At 43.0% G+C, this 22,478-nt stretch overlaps 1 protein-coding gene across 3 annotated transcripts in view; it reads right to left on the bottom strand.

Annotated features, from left to right (window-relative positions):
- Nucleotides 1-5,418: 5,418 nt before the first annotated feature.
- BACC1 (BPTF associated chromatin complex component 1) overlaps nucleotides 5,419-22,478 on the bottom strand; it is a 92,655-nt gene continuing 75,595 nt past the window's right edge. For 2 of the 3 annotated variants that reach the window (XM_086945911.1, XM_086945912.1), the window contains 2 exons: nucleotides 17,425-17,532; nucleotides 5,419-6,745 (listed from right to left, as the gene is read on the bottom strand). In XM_086945911.1, the coding sequence (XP_086802037.1) occupies nucleotides 6,681-6,745; nucleotides 17,425-17,532 (173 nt within the window). In that variant the 3' untranslated portion in view covers nucleotides 5,419-6,680. The remainder of the gene's footprint in view (nucleotides 6,746-17,424; nucleotides 17,533-22,478) is intronic. The other variant, XM_086945913.1, reaches the window with a different exon arrangement.

Raw genomic sequence — 22,478 nt, 5'->3', positions numbered from 1 at the left:
GGCAGTGGGCTGATCGAGGGTGCTCAGGCGGAGGCCTAATTCACACCGAGGTGTGAAAAACATCAACGCCTCATTAACAAGTAAAATGTCTTTTAAAGACCGGTCAAGTACTTGGGTGTGACTGTGTGTGTGTGTCCCTGAAGCTGTTACAGCCGGGCTCACATACACAAGCTGGGGGGAGCTGGGGGGGCTGGGGAAGTGGCTGTAGTGTAGCCCTTTGAGTTCAATGGATGTTGCGCACCTGGAGCTGTGGGTCCCGTGACACATCCCCCGCCCCCAGCAGGGAGGCACAGAGATGCCCTCCCATGAGCGGGAAAGAAGAAGGAAGAGAGATACTGATCCCCCCCATGAGAGAGGCACAGAATAGGTGGGTGGATGAATGATGGGTGGGTGGATGGATGGATGTGAGGGTGAAGGATGGATGGATGTGTGAAAAGGTGGGTGGATGAATGATGAGTGGATGGATGGATGAAAGGCTGAAGGATGGATGGATGTGTGAAAAGGTGGGTGGATGAATGAGGAGTGGATGGATGAATGAAAGGTTGGATGGATGGATGATGGATGGAAGGATGAAAGGTTGGATGGATGAAGGATAGATTGGTGAAGGATAGATGTATGGATGGAAGAATGAAAGGGTGGACGGATGAAGGATGGATGGATGAATGACGGATGGATGGATGTGTAAAAAGATGGGTGGATGAATGAAGGGTGAATGGATGGATGAAAGGGTGGATGGATGAATGATGGATGTATGGATGGAAGGATGAAAGGGTGGATGGATGAAGGATAGATTGGTGAAAGATAGATGTATGGATGGAAGAATGAAAGGGTGGACGGATGAAGGATGGATGAAAGGGTGGATGGATGGATGATGGATGTGTAAAAAGATGGGTGGATGAATGATGGGTGAATGGATGGATGAAAGGGTGGATGGATGGATGGATGGAAGGATGAAAGGGTGGATGGATGAAGGATGGATGTATGGATGGGAGGATAAAAGGGTGGATGGATGGATGAAGGATGGATGTATGGATGGGAGGATGAAAGGGTGGATGGATGAAGGATGGGTGTATAGATGGGAAGATGAAAGGGTGGATGGATGTATGAATGGATAAAAGGTTGCATGGATGAATGATGGATGGATGTGTGAAAAGGTGGATGAATGATGGGTGGATGGAAGGAAGGGTGGATGGGTAAAGGATGGATGTATGGATGAAAGGGTGGATGGATGAAGGATGGATGTATGGATGGAAGGATGAAAGGGTGGATGGATGGATGTGTGAAAGTGTGGGTGGATGAATGATGGAAGGATGTGATGAGGTCTAACAGGCGCATTTATGGTTGTCAAAAGTTGATGATGAGGAGTACCAATTTCTAGAAACTTTTGTCGGAAGGGGGTCCTTACGCCTAAAAAGGTTTTACAAGGGGGTCTCGGCATGAAAAGTTTGAAGACCTCTGCTCTAATGGGACTAGTTGAATAGCATCTTTTTGTAGAAGTGCTAGGACCTCCTGTTGAAGCAGAGTCAGGTGATCTGTAGACATAGGACGCTGCCTGGGTGGTATGTTTGGGGGGGGTTGCTGTAAATTCTAGGCAGTAGCCATGTTGGATAATCTGTCTCACCCACCTGTCTGTTGTGATGGAGTTCCAGACAGGCAGGAACTGTGTTAATCTGCCCCCCACAGGAGTGGAATGCTGTTGGGGGAGCAGAGGGAGTCACTGTTTAGTTGTGGAGGAGGAGCGATTGCTGTTGTTACCGCGTCCTCTTCCCTTGTTATTATTGTCCCTGTATCCTCCTATAACATATCCTTTGTTAGAGGATGTTTGTGTTTGTGTCTTGAAAGATGTTGCTGTGTCTGCTCCAGTCTGCTTGGAGCCTCCTCTATAAAAGGAGCGACAAAAAGAACCTCTAGTCTGTGTGGACTGTAGAGCTCCCATTGACTTTGCCGTATCTGTGTCTTCATTTTTTCCAGTGTAGTGTCTACTTCTGGACCAAATAACTTGTTTTTGGTTAAAGGCTGGTTCAAAATTGTGGTTTGCACATCTTGTTTGAACCCGTAAATGCGCAGCCATGCAGGTCTCCTGAGTATCACGCTAGTATTTACAGCTCTAGCAGTTGTGTCTGCGACATCTAGTGCACATTTTATTGAGGCATTTTAAATTACTTTGCCTTCTTGAATGAGCTCAGTTGCCTGATCTTTATACTGATCTGGAAGGTGCTGTATTAGTGTCTCTAATTGGTCGTAATGAGCCCTGTCATAACGTGAGAGAAGGGCTTGTGTATTCGCAATGCGCCATATATTTGTAGCTTGTGCAGCAATCCTTTTACCCGACGCATCAATAACTTTGGATTCCTTGTCAGGTGGGGGCGTTTCACCAGAAGTCTGTGAATTCGCTCTTTTTCTTGCATTGGACACCACCAAGGAGCCTAGAGGAGGATGTCCCTTAATAAAGGTTGGGTCAGAGGGTGCAGGCCTATATTTCTTTTCTATCTGTGGATTCAGTACCCTAGCACGTACAGGATCTTTGAATATGTCTGGAGCGTGCTTAATGACTCCTTTGATCATGGGAAGAATGTGAGTGGATCTGTGTGATGGCTCAAAAGTATCTAACAGAAAATCCTCCTCAATGTCATCAGAGTGCATTGTAACATTATGGTAGATAGCAGCTCTGTGTAAGAGGTGATTAAAGCCAATGCTGTCCTCTGGAGGAGAGGGCTTTGAAGGGTATGTCTGTGGATCCGGGATATCAGGCACATTATGAGGTGGAAAAGTATAGACATCCTCATCTAAAGGATATGTATTTGGGCCTGCATTCCGATCCTCCCCACCACCTAAGTCAAACTCATCAGTTTGTGGTGAATGTGAGGATGCAGGAGAGGCTACAGGAGAGATTTGAGGTGAAATGTAAGGAGGGATAGGAGAGGAAGGAGATACAGGAGAGGGAACGTTCATAGGGGAAGTTGCACAGTCCTTCTTTTTGGCAGGAACCACAGGTGTAGGTGGTGTTTCTGCTGGTCTCTTCTTATGAGGTATAGCACCCACATGTCCAGTCTTTGGGTTTATGTAGATCCTCTTTTGTTTAGGATTTGGTGTGAACAATTCTTCCTCTTCAACCTTCTTCGGCGTCAATTTTTTTCGGTTCCGACAGAGGTTGTTTTTGTCGTTTTGCCTTGGGAGGTGTTACAGTGTCCTGTGGCAAAGTTCTTGGTGCCAAAGGTGTTGCATACGGCTTGACAGGCGTGTCCGAGGGCTTCGGAACCTCAGGATCTGGCCTTGCGGGTGTTGTCACCGGAGCAGCAGTCTTCGGAGTGGAAGATGACTTTCCATCTTTAGCTTTGGAAGTCGACGGCTTCGGAGCCAGAGCTTCTTTCGGTACTACTTTAGTCTGCGGTGCCGAAGGATCTTTTGATTTCGGTACCGAAGGGTCTTTCGCTTTCGGCGAAGAATCTTTCAGTTTCGATGCCGAAGAGTCTTTTGGTTTCGGTGCCGAAGAGTCTTTTGGTTTCGGTGCCGAAGAGTCTTTTGGTTTAGGTGCCAAAGAGTCTTTTGGTTTCGTTGCCGAGGAGTCATTTGGCCTCGGTGCGTTTGGAGGCGGTAGAATCGGCACGTGTGGTTTGCTCGGTGCCGAAGCACCTGAAGGCGTAATTGTCTTCCTCGGAGCCGAGCTCGAAGTCTGGGCTTTAAGAGCGAGCGCTTGGTCTCGACTGGGCCCCTTGGGCGGAGTGCTGACTTTCGCCTTTGGCAATTTATGGGGTGCAGGGGCAGAGGTACTCACGGGTTGACGTGATGGAATCGAGTCGTCCGAGTCCTCTGCCTCTGATATGATCTGGAGATCCAGCGAATCATCTTCTTCTGGAACAAGCAGAACCTCGTCGAAGATATTCTCCGGTGCTGAGGCTGATCTCCTCATATCATGTCGACGGGCCCTCCGATCCCGGATGGTCTTCTTCGATCGGAAGGACGCACAAGCTGTGCAGGTCGACTCGTTGTGATCCGGCGATAGACCGAGGTTGCAAACCTCCTGATGATCGCTATGCGGGAATTTTGCCTGGCAGTTCGGGCATTTCTTGAACAGAGTTCTTTCCATGTGGTGTAGGCCGCACGGTGTCGATAGGCCTAACGGCCCACTTCGATGACCGGAATGGAAGTTATGTCGTCGAAAAGCCGATGTCGAAGGTAGTTTCTTGAAGTTTTGCGCTTCGAAGTTGCTGGAAACGTTTTTCTAGTCGGAGCGGAGAAACTTTCATCCGAACCCAGTGGCGGAAAAAACAATCTAAGGATGGAGCCGATGCCCATGCGCAGTATTGTCCAAGGGAGGAGTCACCTATATCGTGACTACAAAGACTTCTCCAAGAAGACAACAACCTACAATCATCCGAGCCCAACACCAGGTGGCGATCTAATGCATAGTGTATGGTCTGCAGCTCAAATGCCTCGAACTGGTATGTTTCGGTTTTGCTGCTGAAACTGATTGTCGAAGCGTTGTAGATCCAGAGGTCGAGGAGGTTAAGGCCCCTGCTGAAGGTCCAGCTTTTGGAGCCGAGCCCAAGGGTGGGGCTTCAGAGTCAGTTTTTCAGTGGTCGCCATAGCTTTTTTGCAGCAGAAGTCTTTTTGGATGGAACCGATGTTTTAAGTTTTGGATCACGGGTAAAAGTACTCGTCTTCCGTCACTTCTGTGCTGGCTGGAGGGGGTCCGAGTCCTGTTCGGAATCGGACTGGGAGTCTGAATCATGTATAGATAATGATTTCCCTTGTGCTGCGGATGCTTACTCGTGTTCCTCTTGCTGTTGAAGGAATATGTCTGGTTTGTTGTCAGTTTGTTTATGTTGCATTTTTTGGCGTCGAGCATGCCTATCTCAAAGAGTATTTTTGGGCAAAATAACTTGCGAGATCTAACAGCTTTCCTCTCGATGATCCGTTGAGAGGCATAGGTTGCAAATAGTGTTGGTCAGTGTGGGGGTATTTAGAGTAACACTTCGGATGGAAGCAGAGCCAAGTTTGTTCCATTAGCAGGTCATTCTCTGATGGACCGCGTGGGCGGAGGAAGCAAGTCTAAGACCCGCAACAAGAAAGGTAATTGCTCGAATTGCAATGAAACAATGCAATCGAGACAATACAGTCAAGTTGGTATCTAGTAGAGAACTGAAGAGAGCCTGAAGGAGTCTCGAACTGGAGCGCAAGAGATTACATGCAAAGCAGTCAGCATAAAAAACTATCTGCAAATGGAGTTGATGACCATGTGCAGTATCACCAAGAGGAGTCACGCAGTCTCGTGCATTGAAGAAAACTTCTTACAACAAAAACAACCTGTAATCATCCGAGTCCAACACTAAATGATTGACTTATGCAAAGCATGTGTATCTACAGCACATATGCTTTGAACAAACTATCAAGTTGAAGAAACAGCAAGAAGCCAGTTAAGATTTACAATAAACATGATTTACTACAGGGGTTAAGTAAATAAACCATTGCCTTAGCTGACAAGGTTTGTAACTTATATACAATATATACATACAGACAATAAAATTGTGATAACATACATCAAAATACATTCAGTACACACATATCGATTGGTCAGCTGAAGTTTGCTAGTCATTGACCACCCATATGGTATTGAGAAAGGGGACACAAGGATAATACAGCATCAACATGAGCGAAAGAAAAAAATGAAATGTTGAAAGGGAAAAAACTGATATCTGTGGAGCTCCCATTATTAAATGCAAGCCTGGAATCTCTGCACACCCTTCTCGATTGTGTGTGAAAAAGTGAACATGTGGATATTGAGGGACAGCATCTTCTCAATAATGAGCATTCTCCAAGAAAAGCATCTTAAGCAGCTGAGAGGGGAGGGGGCTACATTTTTTTCTTCTTGGAACAAGGAGCTCAGAACCTGCATACACACTAACGGAGGATTCCCAGATCATAGCCAGCTTCCACATGCACAGAAGGATGGTGTGGAGTAAGGAAGTGGGCATTAGGAGTGTAGGCTAGTAATGGATCGCAGAAGTAAAACAGGTATATGGAGGACACTGGACGATGGTGGGCACAGTAACAGTAAAAATGGGTAGGAGTGTGTCACTGGGCTGGACACTAAATTGGACTAGCAGAGCAGGAAGACGTTCTTGGGCACACACTCACAGTTGAGGGCAGAATGATTCAGTGTACACAAATGTGAAAGGAAAGCAGGTTGCAGAACAATGGTACAGGATAGAAGGAAGGACACAGATGGCACACTTAAGATTGTACATGAACAATAAAAGTGGCCTTTTTGAGGCCACAAGACTGAAAAACAAGGTGCAGTCCAGCCGTGCAAAGGATTTGGCAGGGTGAGTGATAACGCAGGTTGACAGGGGCGGAGTTCAATTGGGGGGTCCAGTTGAAGATAGGAAGATTTCAAATGAAGTTTGAGGGCGAGTGAGATCAGAGGTGACTGGTTAGCTAGATATGCAAGGGAACCAGTGAGGACGAAGACAACAGCTCAGGAAGTCAAGATATGAGAAGTCACTGTGGATAAAAAATTGGCTGGGGTTTTGGTTGATGAATAAGGAGGGTGACTGGTAGCGTCTCTAGAGTTCTAGGGATGTGGTAGGTATTTGGGAATGAAGGTTCTGCCTATGCAGCTTTGAGAATAGGGAAGCCTTGTATGGTCTTCAGTCGCAGATTGCTTGGTCACAATGCCTTTAGCGGGAGAGCAGCGGGAGATCACTGGAATTCATGATGAGGCTGGAGTCTAGATTTAGGTTGTCTGAAAAGTGAAATTGGAGAGAGACGTGATCATTATTTCAAACACAGATCTCATACAGCCTAACATTTGACAAAGAATATACCCCTCCCCCGCTATCAATCATTTGAAAAACCACTCACATGCACACCAAATACATGGGTCCCCAATACCAGTCATTCCTTCAAAAGTAAACCACCCACTAAAAGACACTACCTCCACAGCCTCTTTCCCTGTATGATAACCCACCCACGCTTACTACAGCTACACAGAACAAGAGCAGTAGAACAGACTAAGAAAACAGCAGAATATTTCTACTGAGTGTACTATTTTCAGATTATTCCAGATCATAGAAAAGACAGGATAGTGAAGAGAGGATGAACGTACAGAGAGGAGCAAGAGCAGAGTATAGATGGCAGGAAGCAAATGGAATAAAAGACAAGGTGGAATCAATCAGAAGGGGGGAAGGGGAGGCCAGAGAAGGCACGTAAAGGGTGAAAGGGGGTGAACGAATATACCAAGAGGAGGTGGTCTAAAGCAAATTGAGGTTAAACCCAAAAAATAGGAAGGAAAAGGAGTAGAAAGGTGGCAGAGGGATGAAAGGGTAAAGTACATGTTTGGCTAGAGTGGTTGGAGAACTGTGGTGGGACAGGATGCATAAGGGTAGTGGTGGACTAGAGTTGGGAGGGCTGAAGGAATATTCTGATTTTCAAAAGAAACGCCTCTGTTTTTAAAGATTTGATTTTGTTTACCAAGCAATGTGAACACATCAGTGCCTGGCAGAAGATAAAGGAGATATTAGGTGTATTAAAAGAACCATGCCAAAATTAATTCAATGAGGAAAGTCATGACCTGGTGGGAGTCCTAGAGCAATTCACCCTAAAACACCATGATATACTTGCAAGTACTCAAATGAGAAAGATAAACCTTGAGGTATAGAAGCACCAGTGTGCACCTACTACCTATACATCGCACCTTGAGTAACTATAATGCGCAGGTCACCAAGGACCAAGGATATCATTGTTTGATAGTTTAGGGAGATGTGAATGAAGGGCCAAAATACACTTACTAAAACACCTCTCTCTGTGCTGAAATACCAGGTGAGACACTAGCCTTTGTAGATGGAACAACATTGCCTTTAGAGCAAAGTGAAAACCCTGGTCTTACCTTTTACCTATAGTTCATACAGTGAGTCCCTCTCAACGCTGAATCTTAATTGGCCGTACCATTGTCCCCAAAAAGAGAAGGGGCAGTACAGACTGCCTTCTGCCCACTTTTTGTTGAGCCTGTAATGTCCCTCTGTCCTCTGATACACTCCTCTTTCATCTTGGTCTGTAGTGGACTCTGTCTTGCAATGTCACGCTATAGACAGAGGCAATCCATTTGCAGAAGTCACATGCTGCAAAGCAGCATCCCAGAGAAGTTAATGAGTCATACAGTGCTGGCTAGCTTTAGCATTTAGTTTTGGATAAGGGTCAGTTTGGCCAAAGTTCTTGTTGTTCAGAATTTCATAGATTTGCTATCTTTTTATGAGCTAATTATCACTATACAGAGTTGAATAATGCAGTGAAAATTCTACAGACTTCTCCTCTCTTTTAAAGCTCCACAGCCACCCTTAAGCTCTGTCCCTGTCAGCCCTCGAGTGTGAATGTTCAAATGCTCTGCCCCCGACCCGATCTCAGAGTCCTGTACACCTCGGCCCTTGGATGTGTTCTCAATTGACACCATGTTTGCAATGTTCCTCCTAAAGTAACATACTGATTCTATTTGCCATTGTACAGCCAATGTGTGCAGTTCAAACTGCCATGTCGACCTGGCAAGTTAAACCTCTTGCCAGGGCCTAAACCTACCTTTTTAATACATACAAGACATCTCTCAGGTAGACCCTAGACAGCTCAGAGGGCAGGGTGCAATGTATTTAAAAAGTAGGATATATATTTAAGTTGTACATGTCCTGGTAGTGAAAAACACCCAAATTAGTCTTTCACTTCTGCAAGGCCTATCTCTCTCATAGGATAACACTGGAGTTACCTTATTACATTTAATAAGTAACATTTTCAAATGGGAGGATATAATTGTTCAAGTTTGGTGACTGTGGAATCCATATTTAAAATCCTAACAAGAAGTTGGATTTTAAATTACAATTCAGAAAATACCACTTTAAGAAAGTGGGCATTTTCTAGCCTTAGCCATTTGAAACCTCCAGTCTGTCTCTGGTCACATGTCTCGGTGTAGTTGCAGTTGGGCCTTGTGTATTACACTTTGCCACATACAATGGGAGCTTAGGTGAGACTTGATGGGCTATCCTGGCAGGGTGGGAGGGAGGAGCTGGGCACAGCCTTATTTACACTTGTGTAGGCTGTATCCTTTTCCTGCCCAAAGGGCTGCATAGTCCCCTGTAATGAGTCTGGAGCCAGGGCAAAAGAAAATGGGGGGGGGGGGTGGAATATGTGCACTTCAAAGGCATCTCTTTGAAGTCTCCCCCACGACAAAGGCACCACAGTGTATACATGCTGGACCTCAGACACCACCATTATAGTACACCTCTGGACCTTGGATACTCTGCCAGGAAGGAGGACTGCTATGCTGCTGAAATGACTGCCACTCTGCTGGACTGCAACTCTGCTGGACTCCTGCTTTGCTGACCTGCTGCCCTCTTGCCAGCGTGAGAAGGACTGGACCCTCATCTCTTGAGCCCAGAACCCAGAGTGACTCCAAGGCCTTGTTGGCTGGCCTCCTGATCTGAGGCCTCAGGGACATAAAAGGCTTCAAACAATCCTGTATCTGCTCCTGGACTCTGCCATCTGTGAGTCTACCCACGCAAGTAGTGCCCCCCTAGTCCTGGACCCATGGAAGTGGGCTAAAGTGCTAACTAGAATAGCAGACACATCTTCTCAGCGGAGGGGCGCATCCTCGAACTGAGCAGAAGCATGTTCTCGGCTGAGCGGCGCATCCTTGAGCAGAACTGATGCATCTTATTGGCTGAGCGACGCATCCACAAGCCAAACTGATGCATCTCCTTGGCTGAGCAGCACATCCTGGAGCAGAACAAATCCATTGCCACTGCTGCATGAATCTGGCCTGCTGCTAATGGTCTGCATTGTCCTTGCAGTCTTCGGAACTGATGCATTGCCCGCTGCGCGGAGCATCTCAGACACATGTACTCGCATCCGTCATTGGCGGCAGCTACCAGACGACGACTTCTGCATCGCAGCTCTTCGGAAGCAACGCATCATCTGCTGGGTGTTGCATCCTCAATGCCTAGACTTCGTATCGGAAGTCCGTCAACAGGATACTGGATGCCTACACAACAGGACCTCGCACCGCAGCCTCGTCGCATCAAGGAACCCACGTATCGCTTTGACTGTGAGACACTTCTTCGCCTCGGATCCACACAACAATCCACAACCAGGATTTGGTGGATTTTGGCGCTAAATTTACCTTTAAAGCTTGAAGTGCAATATCCCTGATTTGGATTATTGTCGTTTTGGTCTTGTTTTATCAAAATATACTCTATTTTTGTAAACCTTGCTTGGGATCTTTTTGTGTGATGTTTTCACTGATTTTAGTGTCTGAAGTGTTGCACAAATACTTTACACCGTGCTTTCAAGTCAAAACTGACAGCTCTGTACCAGTGGTTGATTTGGGACTTGCTGGTGCCTTACCCTGACTAGGGTTGTGATTACTGCTTGACCAGGGTTCACAACCCCTGTCAAACAGAAACCCAATTTCTAACAGGTGGATATAAAAGTCCTTCAAATATGAAAAAACTGCTGTTCACATTTCTAGGAGAAAAGGAATCCCTGAAAGATACACTGATTTTAGGCGGTAAGGATGCCCACAACTGGTTTGAGAGTGTAACGCAGTGACTGCCAAACCTATGTGAGATCTATTTAAGACCACATGATCCTACAGGCTGAAATGTTCATTGTACTTGCGCATTTCATTACAGGTTTCGCACACCACTAAGAGTCAGAGGGATTGAGATTTTCTCCATTCAAGAGTCCTACCAAAGTTTCATAGTCCCATCAAAAATGCAATTTCTATTCACAACCTTATTTGACGAGAACGAATCTGTTGCACTTCTGATACTATCTCAAATCCTGCGTCTGCTATAGCTCTACACTACAGATGTAAGGGTGCTCTCTATCATATCTCCAGAACTTTAGGTATTCTATCAATCATTCAATTTAAGCATTATAAATGCTACTGACCTTTGCATGTATCCGAAAACAGTGAGGGGCACTGAATGTTGATCAGTTCTTGTATTTTTTAACCATTTTGTTACCAAACATCAACTTAAGACATGGCGATTGGGCCTGAAATCTCTCTAGTAGGTCTCAATTTACAAAAGAGCTCATCTGGGGCAATGGGGCCGGATGAACTTCCCATCTCTGTTTTAAAGCAAAGTGGCATGAAATGGAGCAAATTGTTATGCCCTATGTTTAATACTTGTTTCTCTAGGGGAAAGATTCTCCCCTAGTGGAAAGGGAGTATCTTAGTGGCCCTTTTTAAAAAGGGAGACCGACTATCTCCCCAAAACTATCGCCAAATTGCCCTTTTGGATGCAATTGGCAAAGTGTTTGCAAGATGCCTTTTGAAACAAATCCTTGATTGGGTGGACCAAGCAAATGTACTTCCCCTAGAACAGACGGGATTCCGGAAAAATCATGGTACTTTGGATAACTTAACTGCTCTCCAAGTAATAACTGATAAATATATCAGGGTTAGAGGAGGGGGGGTCTATGCGGCCTTTATTGATTTCTCCACGGCCTTTCGATAAAGTTGACCGTCCTTTGCTGTGGAAGAAATTACTCACTTTAGGTATGCCAGCTAGGATGCTAAATCTAATTCAGGAACTCCACTCTGATACCTGGTGTAGAGTATTGTTAGGTGGAGAGAGAGAGGCCTATCCCAAGCAATTCCCACAGCTAATGGTCCTACACAGGGCTGTTTATTGGCTCCTTTGTTGTTCCCTCTTTATGTTTGTGACCTACCACAGTTTTTATCTCTAAGCGAAGGAATTGCTCCCACTTTAGGGGACAAACCGGTTGCATGCTTAATGTACGCAGACAATATCCTTCTTTTAGACCTCACTCCGAAGGGACTAAATAATCGTCTGCATGCATTGCATCTATTCGCTGAGTCCCACTACTTGAAGATCAATATGTCCAAAAGCAAGGTAATATGTATTACAGGGAAGAGAAAAACGAAATCTGGAAATTTCAGTTGGTTTTTAGGTAACGAGAAACTAGAAACTGTAAAATCTTATGTTTTCTTGGGGAAAATAGTATGCAGCAACTTGAGTGCCAAGCCTCACATAGACAATAACATAAGGAAAGCTAAGTCCCAGGGAAATGGACTGAGTGCTCTTTATAAGGCTACTGGCAGAAGACATTTTGCCCATCTGTTAGAGGCCTTTCGACCACAAATTCCAGCTTCCCTGCTCTACGGCATCGAGTTAATAGATTTGTGTCAATGGGGCTTCCTAGATACTATCGAGGGTAGTCTCCTGCGACATTTATTGTCGGTTAATAATGCTTGTAGTGTGGAATCCCTCAGGCTTGAATTCAGCATACGAGGTACTTGGGTTCAGGCCCTGGCAGGAGTCATACGCTGGGTCTTCCATTTAGCCAAGGGTAAATCGGCTACTTTAAGATCTCTGATTAAAAAGGAATTACTGGGTCCCATGAAGGAACACTCTTTACTTTTAAATAACTTTAGAAGGGCTGTTACTTTATTAGAATTGGAGGAATTAACTTTTTTTTCATTAACTCCACATCAGCTAAAGCTATCATTAAATCGGGCAACTTGGGAGTTAAGTTTTAAGAGGGATAGAGATGTCCTCATCTTAAAGAAAGGTGTTACTGAGGTTGTCAATTCTTACTTATTTAAACATATACAACCTTATGCATCCTGGGCCCTTACCCACGGATTACGCCGTTTTTGGTTCCTCTTGAGACATGATCTTCTCCCTCTAAATAAATTACTAGCTAGATGGCATGGTTGTTCTGACAAATGTAATTTATGTGGCAATGACAACTCAACTCAGGATATTACCCATATCCTTTTTATATGCCCTGCCCTAATGGTCCACTGTCGAAAGTGGGTGAGACCCATATGTTTACAGTTAAGCACTTCCTCTGCTAAGTCTTTACGTGATGCCACTTTCAACCCTCCCAATGAAATGTTTTGTTTCAGAATTTTTAACTTTTTTAAATGTTTTTTAGAATTATATTAACAGATATGACTCCCATTTTTTGTTTTTTTGTATAAATGGAATGTATCTTGTGGTTTCTATGTTTTTGCAATGTCTGTTGATAATTATGTTTTGTTTATATGTGGATCTCAATCGAGTTCCAAATCATATTCAAATAAAATAGAAAATAAATTGAATACAAAAGAGATAGTGACCCTAAATAATTTGTTCAATATGAAGTCCTTTTCAGCTTATAAATACTGTTATAATGCTAACTATCTACTTTGTATTGTATTTTAGATAGCAGCAACATTGTTCTTCAGATCTGCAAACACATTAAACAAAACAAAATAATTATTTGACTAATTTTTGGAAATCCCATTTTAGATCATAAAAGTATAACTCTCTCTCACATGAAGATGGCTGCCTTGCTGATCAAATAGCTGGTTGATAGGCCTGCTTTCTTAGAGCTATATGCATAGTCATTATGTTACACTCAAGTACTGCATTGTACCACAGCATGGGGTAATGTGTGGCTTGAAACAACACTAGAAATCAGTGCCTGAAGTGTGTTGTGCTTCCGATTGATAACAATATGGTACTGTACTCTTTAATGCTTACTATGTAGAGGCATTCGTTCTGAGAAGCACCGGAGTTTAATGTCCCCCCCCTCTTTCTTTTGGTGACCCAACAAAATGCAGCAAAGGGTCAACAGTCCAAAAAAACTACTTTTAAACATTTTAATATGGTACTTTTGGAATGTAGTTAATTAAAAAGCAACCTTTCTGTCTCAACAGAACACGTTTCTATTGATTCCAAGGTGGACAAATAGGGTCCCTGGCACAGCTGACATGGGTTTGAGGTTGTTCAGTGGACATGTCATTCCTTTGGGACACCAGCACATGGGCCACCCTCAATGAGGGCTATGAACGATACATGACACTTCCTTTTTAAGATGCAGTAGGTGCTGGTCAGCCCAAGTGGCTCTCAGTAAAAGCAAACGGGTCAGCATCCAGAAGCTTGCTCCAGCTTTGCAACGCAGATCTCCATTTCGATTCCTCATCTAGATTGTACAAAGGTTTTCTATCAGAAATCCAAAACACTGAGCCAGACCCTGTATGAAATCTCAGTACAAGAGCTATATTGCAGCAACGTCTGCACTCTTGGTCAATACGTTGTGACATGACATTAAATGAACAGCTAAATGTCCACACGTTCAGCAAGCTTAGAGAAAGGGACATGTGAATGTGCAAGGAGGCAAAGTAGTAAAGTGAAACCTATTACATGACAATATAGCTGTTGCTACATCTTCCCAGATAACCAATTGCAATATCAATTTGTAATCTATAACAGACATGTGATTATATGAGATATTGAGTGCCAGACGGCAATGAGCTAACCTTAATATATATTTATTAGCAAGTGTACATGGAGAGTCCTATTCCTATGAGTTACGTGCTAGAGATCTAAACAATTTAATATGGTCTTTGAGAGGCATCCAATCAAAAGCAGGAAGGAACATTGCTCAAATGAGGTGGATGAACTACAAAGGAATGTGATGAATTATCTATGGATTTTGGAAACCATTTCCAGAATTTTCTGGCCTTGGTTTGAGGGGTACTCATTTATTTCTTTAGTTTTGGGCTTCAAAAACTACATACATTCAAAAAATCTGGGACAAAGTGAAACAATAGTTTTTGGCAAAGTGAATGGGGAAGTGGTTTCCACCGACCCCCAAAAACACTATGAATACTGAAAAGTCAACCCATATGGACTGTTGAGAGGCAGTAATCTGCTTTGAGGTGCCCTGCTCCCAGCATTTATCCCAACCTAAGCATCAAGGGCCAAGGAGAATCTTGGCAATGAAGTGGTGGAATCACATTGTATTAATATTTTAGCAATAGGTGACTGTATCAGCCAAAAGCTCTTATGGCTACATGGCAGGCGAGTCCCAAAAGAAGCGAAGCAGGGGAACACCCCAGAATTCCATCACACAGCTGATTGATCTATCTTAAACACCACGAAGCAGGCAACTGCTACTTTAATCGAAAGCCATCAAAAGATAGTTGGGAGAGGGAACTTGCACCACTGATTCACATTAATCTCTGCAACTAGAGAAAGAGGGATTAAGAGCACAAACCCTCTGATCTAAACCGTCACTTGGAGTGAGCAGCAGAGGTCTGTGGGCTCTTAATTCCATCTGTGCATATTTTTATTGTAGTGACCTGCCTAGCCAAACTGGTGCAACAAAACTCCTTCCAGGAATTTCACAAAGGCTTCTAGAAATATATATTTATTTGATTACTCATGAAGTGAGGTGGCAAGTAATAGGAAGACCAAGGCACAGAAGAAATGGCTGTAAATTACTGAGCAGTAAGTCTCAGGAAGACATAGGTAACTCCATGCCCCAAGAGGACTCTGTAAAATCTACAAAGTAAACTATGATCCACAAGGAGTAGCGATCCATCGGTTAGATTGACCTGGAACCCTTTAAGTGTTATAACACAAGGCCTCACTCAAGAACAAGAGATTTATAGATCGCTGAGGAATGGGAAGAAAATATTCCAAAACCGCTGAGTGCATAAAAAACTAAAAAGTCTACACTTTATGCTCCAGACTTCTGCATCTGAGACTGATAAAGATATTATGCAAACACAATGGTATGTTAACAAGCATAACCACGATAGTTGAATTTTTCAACTTCATACTTTCCCAGGCTTGAATTTGGTGGGGATGCATCTTTCCCATCAAGATTTTAGAGAAAACGTTCTCTTCCCATTTGGAGGATGCTGGCTATTCCTATCTCTAATCAAACGAAGGGCACATGAAAACAAAAACTAAAAGATACCATGTTATAATTGAGTAGTGTGGCAACGTAGAAATTTCCATTTTTAAAGAAGCAGTACAAGTGCCAGAATGAGAAGAGAAAACAGGGTTCAATGATCTAACCACAAATGACACAGGACTACTTCAGAGTTGAAAGAACACCAGCACTTGGGAAGGGTGGGATGAAAGGAGAGTTCATTCAATTAGTTGGGGTCAACAGGGTACCCATGCCTAGTGAACTAAAAATGAGGCACAGACTAAAAGCTTATGACACATCTTTCAACAACTCCCATTTGAATCACTGCAATTTTCTGATTTCATGGTTCCACAGTGATGCATCAACAACCTGTTCTATGTATTGTATACATTACAGAGAAAAGGCTATTCCTCCTTAGAGTTACTATCAATTTTAAATAAACATCCATACCTTACAATTAGTTTAAGCAGGTCACCTTTAACTGTGCCTCCTTTGCCCAGGTTAGTCTCTCTCTGGGAGGAAGCACAATCGTTTAAGTCACATCTGAGTCAAATAAAGGTGTATCTGGCGACGATTTGGTTACATTAGCAAAAGCAGAAAGAGCTCACAGACATGTTCTAAAACATACAAATTTCACACTAATCCACGGACATTACGTATGCAGTCCCAAAATACCAAATAAACTATTATCATGCTTGTTGTGTTTTTTTTAACACCCCTTGCTCCCTTTTACAGGACAAAAGGCTAAAGGGTATGAAGTATCTATTTAATTCTAGCCTGACCTGGGCATGAAGTTTAGAGAAATACAATGAAGAAGTTGTGAAAACAGCACTAAATATAATTAACGTAAACACTAGAAAGATGTCCTAGGTGGTTTTTGGGGGAGTGGGGATAGCTCTGTACAGATTTCTTTTTATATTTGGGATGAAACCAAGACAAACACAGTTATTCCTTGTAAGGGGACTAACATTACCTTGGAGGTAAATGGCCAAATTGGGGAACCAATTAATGCTGGAAATTGAGAATCAATTATAAGGTACACACTAAAACAACATGAAGTACAGATCATGGCAAAACAGCACTCTGTATCCAGTATGTACAAGAAAAGAATTTAAAAAACGCAAATGTCTTTATTGTGACATGATAATTGTCCCAGGACCGTAATGGGAACACAGAAAGCACTATAGAATTTTCTCACTTCATGTATCACGGATCAAGATCAAAAATGTTCAAGGTAATGAAAAAGGTTAGATTTTCCACTTTTCCATTAAGCGCATGATGGCTGATAATAAACAGCGTTGAGTCTCAATGGTTGAACTACAGGATCTAAAATGAGAGACATTGGAAGCTGGGGTCCTTCAAGTGCTGTAATGACAGGTCATGGTGGTGAAGAGGATTAGAAGAGATGCTGTTCAATAGAGATATGAGGATTAAGGGGATATAGAAAGATAAGAGATTTGATAAAATGAAGGAGTAAGAGAACTGTGGGTGGGACAAATAGCTGTTGTGGGACAAATGAGTAGGGTTGTGGACCATGGAAGGGGGTGGCAGTGTAATATGGGAAAGAAGGGCTGTAGTGTGACAGATGAGTAGGGGGAGGGCATATGGAAGGGTTTGCCGTGTAATGTGGAAAGACAGATGTATAAGATGATGCTCCGGTAGAGTTCAACTGAGCGAGAGGCTGCATCACTTGGAACTCACCCTGATCGAAGTTGAGCTTTTTGGAGACCGTTCCGTCTCCAAGGCCTTCAATATCCACCAGGTCACTGTTGGCGTCCGAGTCATTCAGAGCACTGAGAGTGACATCTCCTGAAAGAGGGACGCGGGAGTGACCACTCAACCTGGGAATGTGAAACACCCCTCGCTCACCAAATGGCCAGACTAACCTCCATCCACCAATCACCCGCCCCCAAAACCTTGAATTATGAATGCAGAATAGACCACTAAACATGGGTACAAGGGGCAATAACCAGATAAGCAAAGTTGGGCGAGCCACTAAAACCTCAAGCCAGATGACTGTCTCTGCTCGAGGTCATCTTGGACCTCGAGCAAGCTTATAGGTGTCTTCTGCCTCCCACTCTAGCGGTAACAATTAAAGAAAAAGCACAAACCGTTGATGTAAAACAGGAGAGAGAAAAGTCTAGTGGCAGAACTGCACATTTCGTAAAACAAGAAAAATTGACACCATCCCTAACCCCCCCCCCCCCCCCCCCCCGACCAAATGAAGTAACCTAAACAAATATCTCTCTTCTTCTTGATTAAGGCATTATAATGTTGTGCCATGCATTATAATAATCAAGGCTAAATATATGGTGCACATGACAACTGACTTGCCTCTTAGTTCACTACTGCCATTTTTGTCCGGAGAAGGCATGAATGTTTCCAAGTTAATGTTTAAGTCTATCACTTCGAATAAATGCATCTCAGTGCAGTGATATAACTAATAAGTCAAATACTTTGGCATGTTAAAGAAATGTTTCTTTTTAAAGGAAATTGAAGACCCTATCAAATTTTCACATGCTGTTGGTTGCACACATTAAATGTTAAAGATTTTCATGGCTTAGCTCGCACAGACTTGTAGAGCCAAGCTGGACCTTGTCTCGTTTCGACCTATTAATTAGTAGGCTTGTCTACCGCTACTGGTAAGTACTGGACAAATGCACACCGAACTAGAATGCCCCAAGCCCCAGCCCCCACCCCCGAACAACCCAGGTATTAAACCTATTTTATTAATTTTATTAAGGGGAACCAGGAGCGTCCATTCAACTTGGGACTAGGCAAACCTTCCTAACTGCCAGACTAACTTTCATCACATTATGTCAACACACTAAAAGTGAAGAGAACACCTCCTGAAAAACCATAGCAGAGGTAGCAATTATAGATATAGAGGAGGCAGTCAAAGTGTATCATGCTCCAGGCTGTATCACTAGACACCACAAGTAGTGCGTTTGTAAGGGGAAGACGCAAACGAAGAGATAGTACTCGGAATAATGTACTCTCCATCACCTTCACTCCGAATTCTCCCAATGCACCCCAACACTTTCTAAGCAAATCATTTGAGAAAAGACATGAAATCACATGTTCAGCACCAGAAATATGGCTCACCTCCCTCGTCCGATGTCAAAAAGAAAAAAAAAATGTAAGGAAGGTTCCAAACTGGGGAACTGGCACTGTCCTATCCAACAAATGCCAATTAACCCGCTCACCTCTTCCCTTTAACCTCAATACTCCTCCGCAACTAGGAGCGAATCTCTTTTTGAAATAGGCAGGGTCATCCCCGGAAAGGCGATAGAAACCCTCTTATATCAACAACTGCTAGCCTCCTTTCACAAAGCCTAAAGCGTTAGAGACATCACAATGAGTAAACTCCATGTTTGGCTAGACCAAACTGTCTCTTTACATCCAGTGACTTCCCAAACACTGAATATGATCTTTCAGTAAAACAAAACATTGAGGGAAAGGGATATGGATGACCTGCAGCAGCTTTAAATAACTTCTACCCTAATGTCACCAGTCACCCATCTGCAAAAAATATATTAAGGCAATGGCTAAAATCCTTTCAGATTCACGGAACCCTCCCTGCTACTGTAAGAAACTATTGCTGATAGTCAGTGCTGTGTTTGAGAGTACTATGCTCCCTCGTCTTCACCAACATCAGCCTTAAAGTCGAAAAATGCCGCCATTTTGCTCACAAGGTGAGCACTACTTACCATTTACATAATCATAATTCTAGAAAAAGCAGCGTTTTTAATCCTGCGCTTAATAAAGTCAGCCAACCTTCATTAAGAAAATGAAATGACGTTGCAAAACTGGGAGTTTTGATAAATAGGGGGGACTCGGGTAACCTTATTCAGCGTATAAGCAAACTGCATGAGAATAACTGTGCACAAGTACGCTGGGGTCCAAATGTAGAGCTGACTGAACGCCTCTCTATTGACAGCGGTGTGTGCCAGGGGTGTGTTCTTGCACCAACATTGTTCTCTTTTTACAGAAACGGCGCTTGGGATGTTTTAGAAAATTGAATAATCTATTTCACAGTTCTGAATAATAGAAAGATACCCATTCTTTTATATGACGAATCCTTCTTACTTCTAAGACCCCATGGTGCTTCAACTTCTAGTGGACAAATTTTTAGGCTTGCCACTTTTGAAGAAGAAGAAAAAAAACTCACTTGAAGCCTTTAAGCTTGAGGACTATAGCCCCATTCTTTACTCAATGCGTTTCAGGAAATGTTGAAAAATTGGTAAATCTTCAGATCACCACACATTGAAAGGAACAATATTCTCCACCTGTCTCAATCCGATTTTCCTTCAGGTTTTAGCACCGAACTTGCCCCTTTTGGAGGGGACTCAATTTATCAAATGCAATCTTGATTTGAGAAAAAAAAATCTGTAGTCATCCTCCTTGAACTGTCTGCCAAATCTGATACGGTGTTTCATTACATCCTTTTGCAGGAACTGGATACGACTGGTATAGAGGATAAAGCTTAGAATTGGCCAAAATCGTATCTCTCCAACAGGAAACAAGCATTTTTTCTACTTCCCCATACTTAATGATACTGAGAATTGAAAGGCAGAGTTCCGAAGGGGTCAGCACTTAGTCCTACCCTATTCAATATTTATATCTTCCCGCTGAATTTATAGTATATCCTTGGGGCTTCAATATCATGTCTTATGCGGATGATACATAGCTGATGCTTGCGTTTTAACAACTGGATGACACTATGGCCAGCAACTTTAAGGACGGTCTCTCGGCCATAGCAAGTTGAATGCACAGCAGCGGTCTAAAGCGGATTTCTAATACATGCAAAATTGTAGTATTCAGGGACTCTTCTCCGTGGACGTCAGGAGACTATGACCTATTGAGCTGGGTGAACCCCGCCACTCCTCTTCCAGATTAAGTTGCGAAAAACCTAGGGACGCAACTTGATACAGCCTTATCATTCAAATCACATGTGCAGTTAACTGCAAACTTTTTTTTTTAAAAAGACTATAATATTCTGACCAGCAGTTATCCAGAAAGACATTGTGCGCACTCTGATCATATCCAGGTTACATCATGTCAATGTCCTTTATCTGAGAGCTCCACTGGAATTGACAAGCAGGCTGTAAGGTGTGCAGAAAGCGGCACCTCACATTGTAATTAAGATCTCTAAACGGCAAGGTCTGAAGCAGCTGAGGGACCTCTTTGGTTGCAGCCCTAAGAGCAATCATTAGAGCTTTTAAAATAACACGCACTCTTGTGAATTCTTGCACAAAGCCAGAGAGGGATGTAGTTCTCCTTTCGGGTGCCCAGCCTGTGGAATTCCTTGCCGGAACTTCTTCGGGGAAACCTTTTTTTTAATTATCTGATGACATTTTGCTCAGAGAAGTGTAAATAGATGTCGCTTTCTGTCTTAGCTTAATGCTGCGACTCTTCCTTGGAAGTAGCTGTTAACGCTTTTGAAAAGGTTTTTCATTCATTCCAGTGAGTCTGAGGTCCTATCCTTTGGTATAAGGATGCCCTTTATTTGTCCTCATGCCATCTGGTCAGATGATGCTTACTCTGAACCATGGGGAATGGATCACAAAAAATAATTATTAATGTAGGTCTACCAAAGTAACTCACATATGGTTTACCTTTATACGGGGTTATCAGTATTCTTTTAAATTGAGACCAAATTCTGATACTCAATGAGCTAGAGTTACAAGACTGGGGCCTAAAAAGATATACATTTTTATATAAACTATTTTGTGTTTTCTGTGCAAATAATGTGTTTGTTGGTTTGTTTTTAGCTTGTGCTTATAATTAAATAGGACAGCCTGACAACACATGCTACACATGTGCATGTATGCTACGAAAGATTTTATGAATATCAGAAGAAGGTGGTTTGCATCACGGGAGTTCGCTGAAATTTGCCGACATTTGTTTGGCAATTCTTACCATTTTTCCATTATACTATCAATATAAGTATTGATTTATTCACTGTATAATGATGAATTAGGTGGAGGACTAAAAAAAACCAATTAGGTTGTGTTATGTTTTTGTGTTATCTTCCGTATTCTGATGTATGTGGGAGTAAGAATGTTTATATAAATTCTGAAAAGTTAGTTACTTTTCCTTTTGCACAGCATTCACATCACTTTTTATTTACTGTTCATAGTACGATAGGTTAACGTACAACCTAGGGGACTTTTTGTTTGTTATTTTACCCCTAAGGCTATAAGGGTTGCTCTCTTTTTTCTTTGAGAAATTTAACATGCTCAATTTAAACATAAATAAATGCACCTTGTACCAGCCTACCAAAAGTACACTCCACTACCAGTAATACCATTACAATACTACACTGCAGCATCTTAGTTCTAGACAGCTTCTAAAGGTGTATTGAATAAAGATAAAAGGAGGTCTGATAGTCATTACATTATCACAGTGCAAACAAAGGTCATCTGTGCCTCTAAGAAAGCTAGATAAATTCAATTTCTAAAGATTCATGTACTGGCAGCTACATGTCGGAGCTAGTTCTGCTTTCTCGGCTCATGAACGTGGGACCTAGGAACATGAACGTTGAGCGCACATCAGACTGTGGGGGAGAGTTTCCTCTACTAACTGGTCTTTTAGAGCTAGCAGCAGGAAATGATTTGACTTTGGCAACTACAAGAGCAGCAACACATCACCTATAAAAAAGGAAATATATTACACAAGAACAAAATACAGCTTTTCAAAGACAGACTTTGGAATAGTGTTGACATTTAAAAAGCGACATGCCTCAGCTCCAG

The sequence above is a fragment of the Lissotriton vulgaris genome, chromosome 12, assembly GCF_964263255.1.
Source record: "Lissotriton vulgaris chromosome 12, aLisVul1.2, whole genome shotgun sequence".
Taxonomy (NCBI): Eukaryota; Metazoa; Chordata; class Amphibia; order Caudata; family Salamandridae; genus Lissotriton; species Lissotriton vulgaris.
This window is presented reverse-complemented; position numbering and strand designations above follow the sequence as displayed.